The 19,284-nt window shown below is 34.4% G+C and overlaps 1 protein-coding gene across 1 annotated transcript; it reads left to right on the forward strand.

Annotated features, from left to right (window-relative positions):
- Positions 1-16,263: 16,263 nt before the first annotated feature.
- LOC107031543 (60S ribosomal protein L5-like) lies at positions 16,264-19,032 on the forward strand. Its single transcript, XM_015232954.2, has 9 exons — positions 16,264-16,418; positions 16,521-16,590; positions 16,672-16,763; positions 16,914-17,040; positions 17,112-17,191; positions 17,287-17,403; positions 17,759-17,893; positions 18,047-18,216; positions 18,637-19,032. Exons 1-9 carry the CDS (start codon positions 16,416-16,418, stop codon positions 18,746-18,748), a joined length of 906 nt encoding a protein of 301 aa, XP_015088440.1. The 5' UTR covers positions 16,264-16,415; the 3' UTR covers positions 18,749-19,032.
- Positions 19,033-19,284: the final 252 nt, after the last annotated feature.

Consider the following 19,284-nt stretch of genomic DNA (forward strand, 5'->3'; position numbering starts at 1 on the left):
AATTTCACCCGACTTCAAAATAAGAGATTCGACGGTTTATTAGGGGTCTTTTGGGTATCTTAAACATGTATATAGGTGTTTAACAATTAGAAGATTTCATTCTTCCAAATCAAAACCCAAAATCCCTTAGAAATTCCCCAAGACTCCATTGAAGTCCAAATCCAAAGAAGAGGTTGGTGTGACGAATTGAATGGAGATTATTCATCAACGTTAAGTATTAGCTTCATCAAGGTATGGATTTTCAACCTTGAAACTCGTTTAATCAAGGAGCCCAATTCTCAAGATTTTTTCTAAAGTTTTCAAAGTTGAATTGTCCAATTTCATGATTCTACCACGGGTTCCTGCATTTATGATTTCTAAACATTGAATAATGATTTATTTGATATTGTATTGATGATTTTAACCTAAATTTACCTATGAACCCATGAATTGGATGAACCCTAGTATTTGACTAAGTTATGGGTTACTTGACATTGATCTAATGTTGGTGAATTATGGCGTAGATTTATATGGGTTATCTAATATTGTAATAATTGTATTCAATTGATATATAGGTTGTATTAAATTGATGAATTTACATTGAATTGACCTAGTTCATTGATATTATAGTTTATGTTGAATTGATGTTTATGGCCATTGGTAAGGTCCTTATGTTGTGGAATTGGATGATTTAGCATCAAGTTGAGATGTTGAGTATGTTGTGGGGGTAAGATGAACTATTCCCTCTACTTTGATGTTTTTTATACTTCAATCATGTTGTGATTGGTATGGTCCACTTATGGTGGCAGTGTTATGTGTTTTACTTGCAATTGACGTGGCCTTGATGGCGTTACTTTATGCAATATGATGATTATGGCCTTGTTGGCACTACTTGAAGTAATGTGGCTATTTGTGTAGTTGATTATGTAAAGTATGATCATATATACTTATATTCTAGCGATGTGAAAGTTTGATGTATATTAAAAGATCATGTTAAAATATGATTATGTGCTTATATGTGCAGTCTCAGAGTTGATGCATGATTGTTCCTACTTGAATTAGGAGTCTATAATGGTTATATTAATGATGTTGTAGTAATGTATAGGGTGACATAAAGATAGAAAGGGTCATTCTAAGTGCTTTAAAGAATGATATGCTATATGTGATAAGGTGAAAGAATGTAGTGTCTTGTTTGGTAGACTTATGTCCCTTACTTGATATATAAAATGAATGTTATGAGATTATGATATGTCTTGTCTAGGGTTGTTTAGTGCACCCTTTTCATGTATGAATGAAAGATATGTGAGAGCTTAGAGGATGTTAAGAAGGTCATGTACGTGGTAAAGGTTATGTTATGAATGTTGAAGTCAAGAGCCTTAATGGTATCCTTCAAGTAAGGGAATGGTGGACTTAAGGTTAATCGGCTGGAACGGCTCATATTAATCTTTAGGAAAGTCATAATGAGCCATCTTAGTCGCCATTGAAAGGTAGCCCTAGTGGACCTCTTTGGTAGGGTGAATGTGATTGGATTATGAACTTGATAAGGAACCTCTTCATGTGATCCTTTAATGTCAATTACTCTATGAGAACCAAGGCTAATATCGAGTGATTATGTTATGGGAAGTGGCTCTACTTGAGAATGATACTAGTGTACAATGTACCTCTACTTGAGAATGAGACTAGAGTGCATAAAAGCCCTTCATATTCCTTAACCATGTTCCTACATGGGATGTGTCCTAGTTATACTCTTTGCAAGTAGAACACCCTCATCAGAGTAGGTTAGAACTCCGGATTCCATGTCTAGCTATCATGGACTATGTCGGTTATTGCCTATTCTTATCATATTTAATACCTATTAGCATTAGAGAAGTTCAATGAATCCTAAGTGGTGGTATGGGACGCTATCTAAACATTGAACAATAGGCTTTGAAGGTGTTATTTGGAGTTCCTAGGTCATGTCCAAGACCATTACTTGAATGTCTCTTATGTGTTGAATGTATCCTAAATGAACTAATGAATGTAATGATTTACGTTAAGTAAGAAATTATGTTAGTGGAATAAGTACTTATCTAGAGTAGTTAAGGGTTGTCTAGTTAAAGTGTGAAGGGGGTATAGGAATGGTCACTTCGTATCTTACCTCGATGAGTCTTGAGAATGACTCTAGTTAGGGAAGATGTTGATTATGTGGACATGATCCAAACTTAGGAAGTCTTAGGATTATTTAGGTAGTCTTGAAGAGGTCAATCATGGACATTATCTTCTTGACCTACTTAAGTAAGTCTTTTGATAGCCTTTGATGACGAGATGTCATATTATTTATATGTTCATACACTTGGTGAGAATGATTCTATCCTAGGTAGTCTATGGGATCTCTGAGTGTGTGTATAAGGGATTGTATGGGCAGTCGCTTCACAACTCACTCAAGTGAGACTTAGAGTCACCTTTGGTAGAAGAATCTTACCTTGATGCTTTGATGTCTTGTAAATGTGTATATGACTTATTATAAGTGTTCTTGAGGGTCATTTAGGTATTCTTAGGGAGGTTGTATGGGCGGCCTCTCTTTGTGTTGTTAAGTGAGTCTTAGGATTGCTTTTAGTGAGAAGACTACTAGCTAGAAAGAGTTAAAAGTGAAGAGAAAGTACTTCACTGTAACATTGAAGGACTTCACTATACAGTGAAGTGAATACTGTTAAGTGCTACCAAAAATACGTTAAATTGCTTATATGTTTTCTTATGTGTTTCTAAGTTATTAAATGTTGTTTTATGATTATCATATGATTTTTAAATAAAATGATGCATATTTTGAATAAATGTCCGTTTTCATGATTTTCATGCTTTATGTCATACTTAGTACATGGTTGTACTAATCCATGTTTTTATATATCTCTATAGTTGTTGGTAGATGAGGAGCATTTGGGAAGGAAGACTTGGATCGTAGCATCGTTCAAGTGAAGTCAAAGTATGTCCTCATTTGATTCGAGGGCATAGATGTCTTTTATGTTTTTTATTGAAGTATTGTAATTGACTAAGTATTTCTATATTAGTATTTTATATGGCTCGTGTCCCAAAAGTATTCTCGTGTCTTTAGTTTTATGAGATTGAGACTTAGTATTTCCTATGACTTTATATGAAAGTGTTTTTAAAGACTATGATTTGTTTTTGTGAAAAGTGTTAATTCTGCACTACTTTTCATTATGTATATGCGATGAATGATATGTAAGGGCTTGTAAAAGACCTGCGAGAGGTCAAGTACGGCAGTTGCAATATGAGATTGCCCCTAACTTCTAGGGTGTGGTTTCGAGACGTGACAGTCTTATCAATGGCGGCCATGAAACCCATTCAAGACTTCATCTCAAATCAATGATATGTATCTATATAGTCAATTATCATCATCATAGGATAGTCAATTATACAAGAACATACTCAATTACATCACCTTTAATCATTAATCAACAAAATTCAAGAGTTAGAGTTAGGAGAAGAGGGACATTCATGGATAATTAAAGAATTAGATCAAATCCCAAACAATACATTATATAAGAGAGTCCATGAAGTAATAATATAACTAGCACCAATATAACAGTTGATATACTCATTATCTTCAAGTAATTCATCAAACAAGATTCAAGATTTATGAAAATGGGGAAGAACATGGGTCCAATGGAATTTCAAATAAACAACAACAATTAACCATCATTATACATTTAAATACTCCTAAGTAATCATTATTCATCACAATTGATCCACAATTTAGGTTTTAAAAGAAGACCCATGTGTAGAAAAAAACCCTTAATTAGGGGGGGATTTGAAATCATCTTTGAGTGAAGCTCTTGGGGAAATAAATCCCAAGAGTGAAAAAACTACATAATTTAATGAAGACTTCAGCCACGAATTTGAGTAGAAAACTTGGAGAATTGGTCTTTTTCTTCAAGCTTCAATGGAGGTTGGATAGAGAGAGAACTTAGAGAGAAGTGAGAGTAATTTGGATTTAAATTTGGGAATTTGATTTGGGTTATTAAAAGTGTTATAAAACTGACACAAAATAAATTTATACCCATCCCCTAAAATACCAAATACACCCTTCCTTAGTTAGACCTTTTTGTGAAGTTAAACTCAACTTTAATTTTCAGAATTTTCGTCGGAGAAAAAGTTCACGTCGCGGAGCTGTTCCCTGAAGTTTTATGGAATTAAATTTTGGGATAGTAGATTCGGAGACATGTCCGCGATGCAGACCAAATATATGGCCCATGGGGGAACTAGTCTGCGACACGAACATGCTCCTTCCATGTACAAATGCATGCTACCTTGGGCAGCTTGTTGGCCAATGGGTGGGTCCTTCTCAAATACCCCTAGGGTTGTCCTTGGGGGTCTCAACTGGACATTTTGATCCTAAAAACATTATTTTACCTATTTAAATATTATTGAAAGTTTTTCCATTCATACGACTCTCCTAATCCTGAAAAATAAGACCTGAGGAAGTCTACTAGTTAAATTTCACTAGTTTCCGGATGTCGTGGTCGTCCCTTGACGTTTAGGCTCTACTACCTCTAAATAAAGTTTAGTCAATTAGTCTAAGTCTGGAAACACCATTTTAAAAATTATTCATTAGGTGAGGCTCTAGCCTAGCTCATTGAAGAGGTGTAACAATGGGTTCGCTTAAAAAGTATGACAAGTTGGCGATGAAGTGATCTACTGGGTGATTCACCGACCACTTTTGGCGATCTTGGATTGTTCACTGAAAGGTACAGTGCGAAAGGGTTCAGGGGGCATGCAAAGGGCGGTCAAGAAAATATTCGGCGAGTCTCCGACTACTTTTGGCGATCAAAATCTCTGCATTGAAAGTCAAAGCCCACCAACACTAGGACATCAATTAAGGGAGATATGGGGTCAGTAGGTGAACCGCCGAGTGGTTCGGTGAGCTCACCCTAGCTCACCAAATTGCTCAACGTGCCTATTTTAAACTCACTTCTCGTAATTGATCTTACAAACCTAGAAAAAATAATGAAAGCATGACTATTGACATTCAATAGAGACCCATACTTCCCATCACCCCAGAATACTCAGACTTTATTCGATTTTACCAAATTTGGCCTTTTAACCACGATCACCCTTAAGAATGTTTTCACCCATTCTCTCATTGAGCCATTTTTTTTATTAGCACAACATTGTTACTTAGATTTCACCCAACCAATTTAACAACAATCAAACATTTCCCATTGGAGATTCATTCTATATAAAGCACAAAAACTAAGGGCATTCGAAGATCAGAACATCACACGCAAATGATTCAAATTAAAAGCAACCTTAAAGCAATCTATTCCTACCAGATAGGCCAACACACGTCAATTCTATACTAATATTGCAATTGAGTTCAAACATTTCAAAGATAAAACTCGCGGTTTTAGGGGCTGACCTTTAATGACGATATAAATTCTTTTGAAATGCTAGGCGGCAAAAAGATTCAATCCCAAGACTAATTACAAACTACAATACTAATAGCAAACAAAAATTTAGAAAATAATACCTTGGTATGAAGTTTAGGAATATAAAATGAGGGAAAGTAAGAAAATTTAAAATTTTGAGATTTTTATCCATCTATAATCGTTCAGTTCTTGTCCATTTGACGATGTTAGTCAATTTCTCCAACCTACTCGGCGATTCTCCAGGTTGTAATTTATCCCGCCTAATCTGTAAAATCTTCAGTTTCGTACGGATCCAATCGGAAGTTTGAGTTGAGATTTCTGAACGGTTAGGCAATGCAATTAACTTCTTATCAAGTTCGCCGAGTTTTACAGGCTCTGTGTTGCACTTGCATGAGCCAAATTGTGGATTCAGTCGGGCTCCCTGACCTATTTAGTGGTTTTCATAATGAAACTTTACTTACCAATCTTCAAAATTTTACTCTTCATTTTAACCTGCCACATCAACACACCATTATTTATAGGCATAATACATAAATGTGCCCTTTAACTTGGCCTCAGTTTATGTCCTCCAACTTTGAATATGCACAAGTAGACACTCAAAACTTGTATAAAGTAGAACAAGTAAATACACGTAGGATACCATGTAAGACAAAAAAATCACTTGTAGGACATGTGTGTCTGTTTATTCAACTTTATAAAAGAGTAAGTGTCTACCTGTGCACATCCAAATTTGAAGGGCATAAATGTGATTAAAAGCTAAGTCAAAGGTCATATTTATTTATTATGCCTTATTTATAAATGTAAAATCCTAAATATTAAAGACCCTAGGTTGCTTCCCAACAAGCACCTTATTTAACGTCGTGGCTCGATGTGAACTATCGGTCAAGCTTCATCTTTGGGGCTAGACATAATTCCATTAGGTAACCCTCATTTACTTCTAGGGTAGAGATGGAGTAATGTGTGGTCCAAGAGGTCTTCAATCAACTTGATCGACCTTGAGTGAGAGTCACTCATTTGTCCTAATACCTCCATTTTCCCTTAATCGTCTCTAGCCTTTTATCTTTCTCATGAATCTTTAGGAGAATGATCAATATCGCATCCTCGATATGTTTATCTTCATTGATCCTAGACCTTACTCAATCATAAGGAGGCATGTACCTCCCTTGACTCTTGCACTAATTCTCCACCTCTGATATTTTGGTGTTCAAGTCGTTCACCTGAGTCACCAACGCAAATAGATTGAAGTAACCCTCGACTCCTTGCCTCACCATATCTAACTTGCCACCACATCCTTAAGCATGTTCACTCAAAACGACAACTCAAAAGAAAACAAAACTAAAAATAAAATTAGTTTACCTTAATTGATTATTGCCCACGAAATTGAAGTGAATAACTTGAGGAATTGGTTTTCTTCTTCAAGCTTCCAATCTCCTTTAATTGGAGGTTGAGTAGGGAGATAATTTTTAGAGAGAAGTGAGAGTGCTTTGGGGAATTGATTTGAATGGGTAAAAATGACTTAAAAATGGCCTTAAATCAATATAGTCACCCCCTAAATTACCCAAAGTACCCCTAACTTAATTGGGTCTTGTTGTGAAGTAAAATTGACTTAAAAATGACCGAACGAATATGGGAAGTGGTTGCGCATCGCGGGGGGCAATTACAATTATTTTTTTTGAAATCCGGGTTCAGGTAGTGAGCCTTGTGAAGGCCCCACTTTGAGAGGCAAAATTTTCCCACCAAGTGATAGTTGCGCTGTAACACCTCAAAAATAACATAGGTGAAGCTATAGCCTAACATATTTTTCATGAAGGTCTAAGGTTCTAAATTGGTTTATAATGTGGTATTGAGGCAGTTTCTAGAGTTATAGGTACATTGGAAGTAAAACATCAAGGGATGACTAAGACGTTCTACGACTAAGTCACCTACGTGCCTCATGTGTGGTTATGTGCCTCTATGCGTGTTTCATGAGATTATGAGGTCCTTATATGAGTTATTATATTGCTTATAGGCAGTTTTTTGAGTTTCATAAAGTTTGGAGGTCAAACGTCCAAGAACGTCCATGACGTTCGAAAGGTTTGCCTTGAAATGATCTCGTGTGTCTTGGCATGTTTCATCGAGTTTTACGTGTTCATTTTGGATAAAAATGATGTGGAAGGTCCTAAACTCGTATACGAACATATTCAGGTTGGAAACGTCCGGGAAAATCCCCAAGGACCAACCAAGGGTACTTGACAAAGGACCCTTCTCAAGAGCCAAGACTGCCCAAAATAGTCCCAGACGACGGAGGTAGTAAATGGCTCGTTGGCCAGTCGACGCCCCGTCGAAGGGAGTCATTAGTCGAGACTTAGGCGTGGGAGCGTGATCTTTCAATATACAGGCTCTGAATCAAACAACGACCAGCCAGGACTGTCCGTTGATTGACAAACAGTCCGTCGATTGGCCAGTTGTCGATGGTGCTGTTTCCAGCGCAGCCACTGTTAAGTGAAAGGGGTAAAATGGTAATTTCATCCCACGTCCAAATAAGAGAGATGGCGGTTACTTAGGGTTATTTTAGGTATTTTAAGTGAGTTTCTAAGTCCTAAAACCTAGATGAATTCATTCTTCAAAATCAAAACCCAAAAATATCTTAGAAATTCTCTAGAACTCCATTGAAGGCAAAACTCAAGGAAGAGCTTGGATTGGAGATTTGAGTGGTGATTGTTCATCAATTTCGTGTATTAATATCATTGAGGTATGGTTTTTGATCCTTGAAACTCTATTATGAAGGAGCCAATGTTCAAAGTGATTTTCATAGACGTCTCAAAAGATGAGTTTTCTAAATTGAAATCTATCCATGGCTTCTTGCATTAAAGGTTTTAAAGCATTGAATATTAATTGAATTGTTGTTAATTTTATGATTTTAACTCAATTAACCTATGAACCTATGTAATTGATTAACCCTAGTTTTTAACTACTTTATGGGTTAAGTGATATTGTCTTAATACTTATGAATTCTAGTGTAGTTTTCTATGGGCTATTGAATGATGTAATAATTGTATTCAATTGATGTATCGGATGTCTTATATTGATAAATCTATATTGAATTGACCTATATTCATTGAGTATTATAGTTTATGTATTGAATTGTTGTTCATGGCCATGGGTAAGGGCCTTATGGTATTGAATTGGATGATTTAGCTATGGATTGAAGTGTTGAGAATGAATTGGTGGTACGCTGCCCTAATTATCTTTATTTTATGTTAATTAAACTTGAATCATGTTGTGATTGGTATGGTCCACTTATGGTGGCGGTGCTATGTGCTTTACTTACAATTGATGTGGCCTTGTCGGCGTCACTTTATGTATTATGTTGATCATGACCTTGTCGGGAACTACTTGAAGTATTATGATGATTTGTGAAGTATGATCATAATCATCTACTTGTGATTAAGTGAAAGTATGTGTTCTTCCATTGTTGTTAGGTGATCATGTTAAGACTATGACTATGTCTTTGTATGTGTAGTCTTAGAATTGATGCATGATTGTTCCTACTTGACTATATGAGTCTATGATAATTATATTGATGATGCTATAGTAGTATATAGGATGACAAAAAAAAAGGTGATGTTGGTTGTGCTTATGTGCTTCTAAAGTGATATATTATATGTAAAGTATCTTGTATCTTGTGTTGGTAGACATGTGTCCCTTACTTGATACATGTATGAATGTGAATATGGTACGTCTTGACTTAGGATGATAAAGCCTCTTAGTATTTAATGTATGAATGACATGGGACCTTGAATGATGTTAAGAGGGTCTTTCTGTGGAACCTTGAACCTAGTGCTAAGCTTATGAACATTGAAGTCGAAAGTCGTAAATGGTATCCTTCATGTAATGAATGATGGGCCTTAAGGTTGGTTGACTGGAACGGCAGCATATCTTCCTTAAGAAATTCATTAAGAGCTATCTTGTCACCATTGTAAGGTAGCCCTAGAGGACCTCTTTGGTAGGGTGAATATGATTTGGTTATGAACTTGATATGGAACCCCTTTGTATGAACCTTTAATGTAAATTACTCTATGGAAACAAAAGCTAGCACCGAGTGAGTATGGTTTGGAAAGTAGCTCGAGTGCAGAACGAGACTAGAGTACAAAGTAAGCCCTTAATATTCTTTAACCATGTGCCTACATGGGATGTGTCCACGTTCTACCATTGGCAAGTAGAACACCCTTCATCGGAGTAGATTACAACTCCGGATTCCATGATTTGCTACCATGGTCTATGTCGGTTATTGCCTATTCTCATCATATGGGATACCTATTAGCATTAGAGAAGTTCTATGAAGTTCATGTGGTGGTATGGACGCTATCTAGACATTGCACAATAGGCTTTGAAGATGTTAGTGAGAGTCCCTGATCTTCTTCAAGACCATTACTTGAATGTCCTTATGTGATGAATGAGTCTTAAATGAACTAATGAATGTATAGACTTAAGTTAAGAAAGTATGTTAAATGAAGAAGTACTTATCTAGAGTACTTAAGGGTTGTCTAGTTAAGGTGTGAAGGGGGCATAGGAATGGTCACTTCGTATATTACCTAGATAAGTCTTAAGAATGATTCTAATTAGGGAAGTTGGTTAATTATGTTGACATGATCCAAACTTAGGTAGTCTTAAGAATTATTTAGGTAATTTTGGAGAGGTCAATCATGAACGTTATCTTCTTGATTTACTTAAGTAAGTCTTTTGATACCGTTTCGAAGGGAGAATGCCATAATATATGTATGCTATTGTATTAAATGAGAATGATCTTATCCAAGGTAATCTATAGATCTCTTAAGTGTGTGTGGAAGGGATTGTATGGGTGGTCGCTTCACAACTCACTAAAGTGAACCTTAGAATCACCTTTGGTAAGAGGATCTCATGTTGATGTGCTTAATGTATTGTAAGTGTGTATATCTCATTATAGGTGGTCTTAAGCATATTTAGGTGTGCCTGGATAGGGTGTATGGACGGTCTCTCTTTGTCTTACTTAAGTGAGTCTTAGGATAACTTTTAGTGAGAGGATTACATACTAGAAAGTATTCCTTGTGAAGTTGATAAACTTCACTGTAACAATGAGAAATAGTTCTGTAACTTGACATGAGTTTACTGTAATGTTGCTAAAAATATGAATAATTGTTTAAATGATTTATTATGTGTTTCTAAGGTGTTAAATGATGTTCTTATGCTTATGATATGATGTTTTAATCAAAAGGATGCATATTTCCAATAAATATCCGTTTTCTTGATTTTTATGCATTATGCCAAACTTAGTACATGTGTTTTTACTAATTTTATGCTTTCATCTATCTCTAAAGTGATTCATAGGTGAAGGTGCTTTTGGGAGCTAAGCTTGGACTAGAAGATCTTTCAAGCAAGTTGAAGAGTATTTCTATATTCATATTGTATGGGTCGTGTCCCAAGTATTCTTGAGTCTAAGATTTGATGAAATGAGATTTAATATTTTCTATGATTTTATTATGAAAGGTGTTCTATGATATTCGTGTGAAAAGTTTTAATTCCGCAATATTTTTCATATGTTTATATGCGATGAACGATACGGAAGGGCCTGTACAAGACTCCGAGAGGTCAAGTACGCCGGTTTCACTCCGAGAGTGCCATATCTTCTAGTGTGTGCTCGCGGGATGTGACATGCGCGACGATCAAGGACCTTCATATCTTGGTTGCACGCAGGTTGCTTTGGCAGCCTGCTTGCCAATGTTTGGGTCCTCCTCAAGAACCCTTCGAGTGGTCGTTGGGGAGTCGTGACTAAATATTTTGACCCTATAAATATTATTTTACTTATTCAAAGTCCTTTCACAAGTTTTAGACTTCATATTATACTCCCAAACCTTCACAAAACACAAGGACGTCTACTAGTTTAATTTCGCTAGTTTTCGGCCGTCAAGGTCTTCCTTTGACGTTTAGGCTCTAATATTTCTAAATCAAATTTATATGTTAGTCTAGGTCTGGAAACATAATTTTAATCATTATTAGATAGGTGAGGATCTAGTCTAGTTCATAGGACTTTCGGAGTGTTACATTATACCATATCAAATCAAAAGTGATCGATCTTTTTTAAACCGCTAAACCAACCAAATCAAACCACATCATTTTTTCGATTTGATTTGGTTCATCGGTTTGATTTGGCTTTATGGCTTGGCTTGTGTGTGTACCATATCAAATCAAGAGTGGTCGGTGTTTTTAGCCGCCAAACCAATCAAATCAAACCACATCGTGTTTTTTCAGTTTGATTTGGTTCGTCGGTTCGATTTGACTTGTACACCCCTATCTACTTATAAGTTCAGATTTACCACAAATTTTGTGGGGGTGCTATCAATATAGAAAAATTAACAACAAAAAGTTTGTATGTTTCGAAAAAGAGGAATTCAAGTTTTATTTGTTAGTAAAGGGGACAACAAATTAAAAAAACTTTTGTTTTTCAAAAGGGAGCAACAAAATGTTTTGTTTGTTTTGGCTGTGTTGTATCCTGGTAGAGAACTGTTTGTCACCCCTTAAAGTATATACAAACAATAACTCTTGAAAGATAGTGATCTAACAATTTACAATATAGTCTATTCCATATTAGAAATGGAAGAGGAAACTATCCCAAACGTGTCAAAATAGGATCTATGATTGTGGATTGTATGCTCATTGGATATGCTACCAACAATAAAGCATGTCAATTTATGGTTCATATGTCCGAACCGCTGGATAGTTAAGTGAAGGGTCTAAGTGACCTTGGTACGAACCAAAGGAGAATGTACTTAATAAAGAGATTCAAAGGCATTGTAAATTTTAATGGAAAAATTACTTCCTTCGAGTTTAATTTTGTAACATTTCTTATGGAAAATGAGTCTCATGAATTTAAAGAAGGTATGCCCTCTCTGGGCTCATTTTTTTTTTAAAAAAAAAAGATTGTCAATACTAAGATAGATTCAATTATTAGCTACCGCACTTGAGAGATAATTGATCTTCCTCCAGGAAATAAACTTTTGAGTTGAAAGTGGATCTACAAAAGGAAAAGAAAGTTGATGAAACTATTGACAAATACAATCAAGACTTATTGTCACAGGCTTTATACAATAAGAAAGTCTTAATTATTTTGACACATAATAGCCACTAACTAGGATTACATCAATTAAGATGTTAATTGCACTAGTTGCAGTATATGACCAACAAATTTGTCAAAAGTAATGTAATTTTTTTTTTTTAAAAAAAAGATGGATAATTGGAGCAAGAAATTTACATGGAACAATCCAAGAGTTTTATGGTTCTTGGTAAAGAAAAAAAATTTGTAAACTTGTTAAGTCATTTTGTAGACAAAAAACAAGCGCCCAAATAATGACATGCTAAGTTTAACCAAACTATGTTGACAAATGAATTCAAGATTAACGAATGTGACAAATGTTTTTACATTAAAGACACTTCAAATTACAAGGTCGTTGTTTGTTTTAATGTTGATGAAATGTTGAGAACATTTCTGACATAAATTACTAGAAAGTAACTTTGATATGAAAGACATTAAAGTTACTGATATAATTGAAAAGGTATTTGACAAGTTCAAGTATATGGATTTCAATATTGGCAAGACTCAAATAAATGTAAACTTTGTACTTCAAAAGAATGAACACAAAAATGACTCATAATTGGATTATGCTAGAGTATTGAGAAGTATGATATATATCATGACATGTACACGATCAGATATAACATGTACTATTAGTAAACTGAGTCGGTTCACAAATAATCTCAATCAAACTTATTGAGTGACAATGAAAAGAGTTTTGGAGTATTTAAAAAATACTTAAAAAACTATATTTTGTATTATAACTAGTATTCAACGGTATTGGAAATATAGTGATGCAAATTGAATCACCAAATCAAATAAAGTAAAATCACGAGGAGATATGTATTTACTCTTTGTGGAGAATCAATCTCTTGAAAATCTTCCAAACAAAAATGTATTACTATGGAATCTAGGCTTATCACTTTAAATAAGCCCGGTGAAGAAGTTGAATGACTTCAAACTTTCTTGAAAAATTTTCATCCCAAACCTTTAGCTCCAATATGCATACACTGTGAGAGTTAATTTGCAATCAGGTAGGGCATGAAACATGATGTATAACGGAAAGTCTTGTCATAATATGCATAACGGAAAGTCTTGTCAATAGACATTAGCTACTTCTAATGGTTTCTAAGTTTGATACAGGATATATCAAATGAAATAACACATTCAGATATAACCTATGTATGTGTGAAGTGCAAGCCGCTTCAAGGGGAATCCGGTAAGGCCAGTATTATACGCACTTATAAATCAAGACGTGTTCATGGATGAAACGAACAAAATGATGAGAACCAGAAATAGTTCAAGGGTTAATTGTGTGACTTATGTTGTCTAGGTATACACCAAAGCTCAACAGTTCAAATATATCAAAACTACCGATTGACCGAGTATATCCGATATATATTCACTATGGGAAGTTCAAAAAGAAATTCAGTTATCCGGATGCAATCAATTCTTACTTATGAATCACACAATTTTTCATGCATATGTTTTAACAATAGTCATTCTCTATTCATGTGTGAGATTGTTGCATTTTAAAGGTGTGAGCAAGAAATGAAGAGTTGTGACTCGCCTGAAGGGTTGTCCTTTCTGAAAGGTTGTCTTCTTGTTACCTTTACCCTATGTTGACTATAAATAGAGAGACTTTCTCTCATTTTTCTGCATCAAAATTTTCCCTTCTATTGCATACATTTCTTACAAAACAAAATCGATTGATCGTGTTTGTCTGTGTGATTTGTTGTTGTTATTTTGAGTTCGTTGAAATTATCAAAGTTTGAGCTACCGCTACTTCTTTAATTGTTAATCCGGTTTATCTAGGGAGGAATTAATTTGCAATTTCGGATACTTGAGGGGAATAAATTTCTTAATAACGCACAATGAATTCTATGAACTCGGATAATTTTTATTTTTTCTTTTCATCTTTTATTAAATCTGATTTGTTAATCTCAATACAAGAGATAACATATCGTATGTTTTTATTTGTATTGAATATGTAAAATGTTGGTGCAATTAATTCCTAAGGTTAAAACTGCTAAATGATTTAAAGAAGTGATGCTGGAAACGATGAATTTTCTATAGCCTTTGGTTGAAGAAAATAATCAAAATAGTGATATATTCGAGAATTTTTTTTTTAATTTATTCCAATAATTTTTTTAATTTTGATTAAAAACTAACAAACTTAAGATCGTGACAAGTATTCCACATGACCCTTAACTTGGTTTTAGCGACAACTTTTCAACTTTGAGTACATAAATATGCACTTAAATTTATATAAAATTTTACACATACACACACGTGCCGTACATGACATAATACACGCAGGATGCCATGTACACCACAAAATTGCCATATAAGGTGCCGAGTCATTTGTTAAATTGTATATAAGTTTAAGTGTATAGTTGTGCACACCTAAAACTAATGGTGATAGTTGTTAGTTGATGTCAAATTAAGGAGAAAAGACAATGTGACAACTGAAGTTGTTTTGAATTTTCAAAAAGACACCTAAACTATACAAGCGTCCTATTACCCCCCTAAACAATTCTGAACTGATATTATTACATCGATTATTGTCCACCTGGCATGGAGAGTGTATGCACTCTCTTAAAGAGCGTGAAAAAAAAACGAATATAATTCTATTTTTACAAGTATTTTGCTATAAAATACATTTTCTTGTTTTTCTTATTTTCTTAACTTTTTCTCCTTATTATTTTTTCTTTTTCTTTCTTCCTTCTTCTTCAAAAAATCATTTTCATCTTAATTGAAGCTCCTCACTTTAAATGTCACTTTTTATCACAATTTCATCTCCCCTTTTTACTACTGTTACTTTTACTATCTTTTTAATTTAAAACTATATCTAAACATTATATTACATTCGAACAATTTGATACGCACATTAGATTTCAAGATGATTAGTAGATATTATTTAGTTTTTTTTTTAATTCAAATTTCAATTAAACTTTTTCAAATTTCGGAAAATTGTGATTCTTTCAAAATTATCATTTCTACTTTTGAAATTATATGAAAATAAGCCAAATTAAAAAGATGATTAGGGAGTATCATATAGTTTTTGTTTTATCCGATTTCAATTAAGTTCGTTCAATTTTCGAAAATCAATTTATTTTTTTAAAATTATGATTCTAATTTTGGATTTATATGAAAATGAGTAGTTGATGATACTTCAAAATTTTAAATTATTTAGAAAAAAATTAATTTTGTTATCAATAATTTAGTAAAGTATAAATAATATTATGAATAGAATTAACCGGAGAAGAAGAAGAAAAAGAAAAGAAAAAAAAATGGGAGTGAGATTCAATTTGACATGAGGGGTAGGAGGTGATTAAAAAAAAAGAAAATGAAGAAAGGTGGAAGATGAAATGAAATTTAAAATAAATCAAAATTAAAATTCAAAAAGTAAGAGAGAGAGACACAAAAAAAATAAAAGAAAAACTTAAAATAAAAAAATTTTTTTTAATTAAATTAACACGTGTCATGTATTAATTGGTGTGTGAACACAATTGCTTCTTAAAATTTGGGGCTGATAGAAAAATGGTACAATAATATCGGTTTATAATTGTTTAGTGGGTAATATGACAGTCATAAAGTTAAAGTATTTTTAAAAAAATTTGAGACAACTTTAATGGTTACTTTATGTCTTTTCTTCAAATTAAGGGACATGTTTATGTATTAAATATCCATTATTATTTAAATAAGATTATCTTCTTGTTTTGTTTTAAAAGAAAGGGAAATTAAAACGAAAAGGGGGTAATGGGTGGAAGGGTAATAAAGTCAAAACATATATTATGAGGATGGATGGATGGATGGAGTAGGGTTTTTGTTTAGGTATTTGAGGCAGCAGTAATTGTTGTCCTCACAAACAGCGTCTCCTCATTCCCCTCTGCCGTCGGAGGCTAATTCACAAGCAACCAACAATGGTAATAGCGTACACTGCTTTCCCATTTTCGATGCTTTTATTCTCTAGTGTTGTCTACTCACTGCTAAGCACTTGTGCTAATTTAAAATTGTATTTTGTGCAGGCATTCATCAAAGTCCAGAAGACTAGGGCTTACTTTAAGCGTTTCCAGGTTAAATTCAAGAGAAGGAGAGGTGTTGTTGTTTATCCATTATTATATTTTTTACTATCACACGCACCTTTTTCTGTGCAATTTATTCTATTCTATTGTGCAGAGGGAAAGACTGACTACAGAGCCAGGAATCGCTTGATAAATCAGGACAAAAACAAGTACAACACTCCAAAATATCGTTTTGTTGTCCGATTTGTATCCTAACAACTTTGATCTACCGCTTTATTTCTTTTCGACAGTTTATCCAATTCAAAAATATAACATTTCCTGTCCTGTTACTGTTAGTGTGTAACCCAGGATGGCTTGTGTTATATTGTTGCTTTATTTACCTTAACCTTTTTTCAGACTAATAAGGACATAATTGCCCAAATTGTGTCTGCTAGCATAGCTGGTGACATGATTCTTGCCTCTGCATATGCTCGTGAGCTGCCTCAATTTGGCCTTCAAGTTGGACTCACAAATTATGCTGCTGGTATTTACATAACCTCTTCTTCTTCGCTCATCTTACCTGAAATTGTGCTAATTGAGTCAATATTAATTTAGCATACTGTACCGGACTTCTCTTGGCAAGACGAGTTCTCAAAAAGCATGAAATGGATGAGGAGTATCAAGGGAACCCTGAGGTAAGTGGCAGCTACAATATCAAGCAAGGTGCATCATGCTTTGTTGTCTGTAGTACCAGCTTTTATTTAGTAATGGGTATTATATATCTTTACAGGCCAGTGGAGAGGATTACTCAGTTGAACTTGCTGAAAGCAGGAGGCCTTTCCGTGCCCTCTTGGATGTTGGTCTTATTAGAACTACTACTGGAAATCGTGTGTTTGGTGCTCTCAAGGTAACTAATACTTTTGCTCTTCATTCTCTTTTACTCGTAGCCCATATTGGATTAAGTTTTTCATGAAACAGCCCCTTTATTTATTTCTTCCAACCTCCTTCATCCTTTAATGAATGGCTTCAACTTGGCACAAACACCTAAAATGATATTACAAACCGTGGTTGCAAATTCATTTTTGGAAATTAAAGAGTTCTTGATTATCAATTTAGATACTGCTGGATTAGTTGGTCTGTTTGATGGCCTTCTACTTCAAGTCTTTTTTCCTCTTGTAGTGAGCCTGTCTCTGAAGGATTTGTCTATCCATTTCGCTGATTATTCATTCTATACACATCGTCTATTCTCTGCTTCTGTCCAGGGTGCATTGGATGGTGGACTTGATATTCCTCATGGTGCGAAGAGGTTTGCTGGATTCAGCAAAGATTCCAAGCAACTTGATGCTGATGTTCACCGCAAGTATATATATGGTGGCCATGTTGCAACATATATGAAGGTGAAACAAAAAGGATTATATTTGAATAGTTTTTTGGTTACAAAATCCATGGACAATATTTTGTGCTAATCTGGATTAGTGAGGTTCATCTTTGATAGGTTCTGGTGTCTTTCTATTGTCCATCTCTAAAATGTTGAAGTTGTGTGTTGTCAGACTTTGATCGAAGATGAACCTGAGAAGTATCACTCTCACTTTAGTGGGTACATTAAGCGGGGTCTTGAGGCTGATAATCTTGAAGAGATGTACAAGAAGGTTCATGCTGCCATACGTGCCGAACCAAGCCCAAAGAAATCTGAGAAGCAGCCTCCCAAGAAGCACAAGAGGTCTGATATTACATTTAGTTTGTTCAACCTTATGAGCTATTTTTTGTTTATATTTACTGAAAAGAAGTAAGTTGTACTTGAAAAAAATGTAACGAAGTGCACAAATGTCAGGTGTTTTTAAGTCCTCAGGCACATTAGTTTTGTTTCCTGTGTGCTTGAAGGATCTATATTTCCTGTTTATGTTATTTGAACACGGGGCTCTTTTTAACTTTGTTCTAGTGAATCTCATCAATTCTGTAGTGCCATATATCATGTTAACAGACTGGACCAATTAAAATGCTCTATGATTATTAGTGTCTAATTATATTATATGTAGTGTTAGTGGGCAAGACGAATTAGAATGCTGATTATCAGCCATTTCAACTTATTCACTTCTATGTTGTCTTTTTATTTTATGCTATCTTTGGGCTTCTGTTACAGGTACAATCTGAAGAAGCTGACTTACGAGGAAAGAAAGGCTAAGTTGATTGAAAGACTGAATGCTTTGAATTCAGCTGCTGGAAATGATGAGGATGAGGATGATGATGAGTGAAGACACTAGAATTATGAAATTTTGGTGCTTAATAGTTTTGTGATATTGTCGTTTCTTCCTAGGCAGAAATCTCAGTTCTGTATGCTTTAGTACAATTTTTCTTGCTATATGACAATGTAGGAGGTTAGATTTGCAAGTGTGCACAAATCCCATCAAGCACACGCATGAATAGCAATCAGTAATTTTGGAACCTTACTCATCTCTCTGGATCTACAAATGCAGTGTGAAATGTTTTTTTTTTTATTCTTTTGGTTTTTATGAAGAAATGATTGGTTTCTTTATGGATGAAAATCAAGGATTTATGAAGTGACACATCATTAATGTTGGGGAGATAACTGTGCCAAATTTCTTAAGAATGCTATTTGGCTGAGGTAATTGGGCTTTTCTATTCTCCTGGTCTTATAATTTACTAGTATTTGTTTTATGTTTTGCTGTCATATTTTACTTGCAACCTTGCTTCAAATAACTTGGTTCTCTTTTTGAGTCTTGGATTTACTAGAAACAACTTCCTTGCAAAGGTAGGAGTATGATCTTTG

The sequence above is a fragment of the Solanum pennellii genome, chromosome 9, assembly GCF_001406875.1.
Source record: "Solanum pennellii chromosome 9, SPENNV200".
NCBI lineage: Eukaryota > Viridiplantae > Streptophyta > Magnoliopsida > Solanales > Solanaceae > Solanum > Solanum pennellii.

What these genes read in the sequence shown, in the direction of transcription:
- LOC107031543 (XM_015232954.2), top strand. An exon ending in ACTCACAAATTATGCTGCTG is followed by an intron (nt 17,041 to 17,111) that starts GTATTTACATAA and finishes ATATTAATTTAG; the next exon opens with CATACTGTACCGGACTTCTC. An exon ending in CCTCCCAAGAAGCACAAGAG is followed by an intron (nt 18,217 to 18,636) that starts GTCTGATATTAC and finishes CTTCTGTTACAG; the next exon opens with GTACAATCTGAAGAAGCTGA.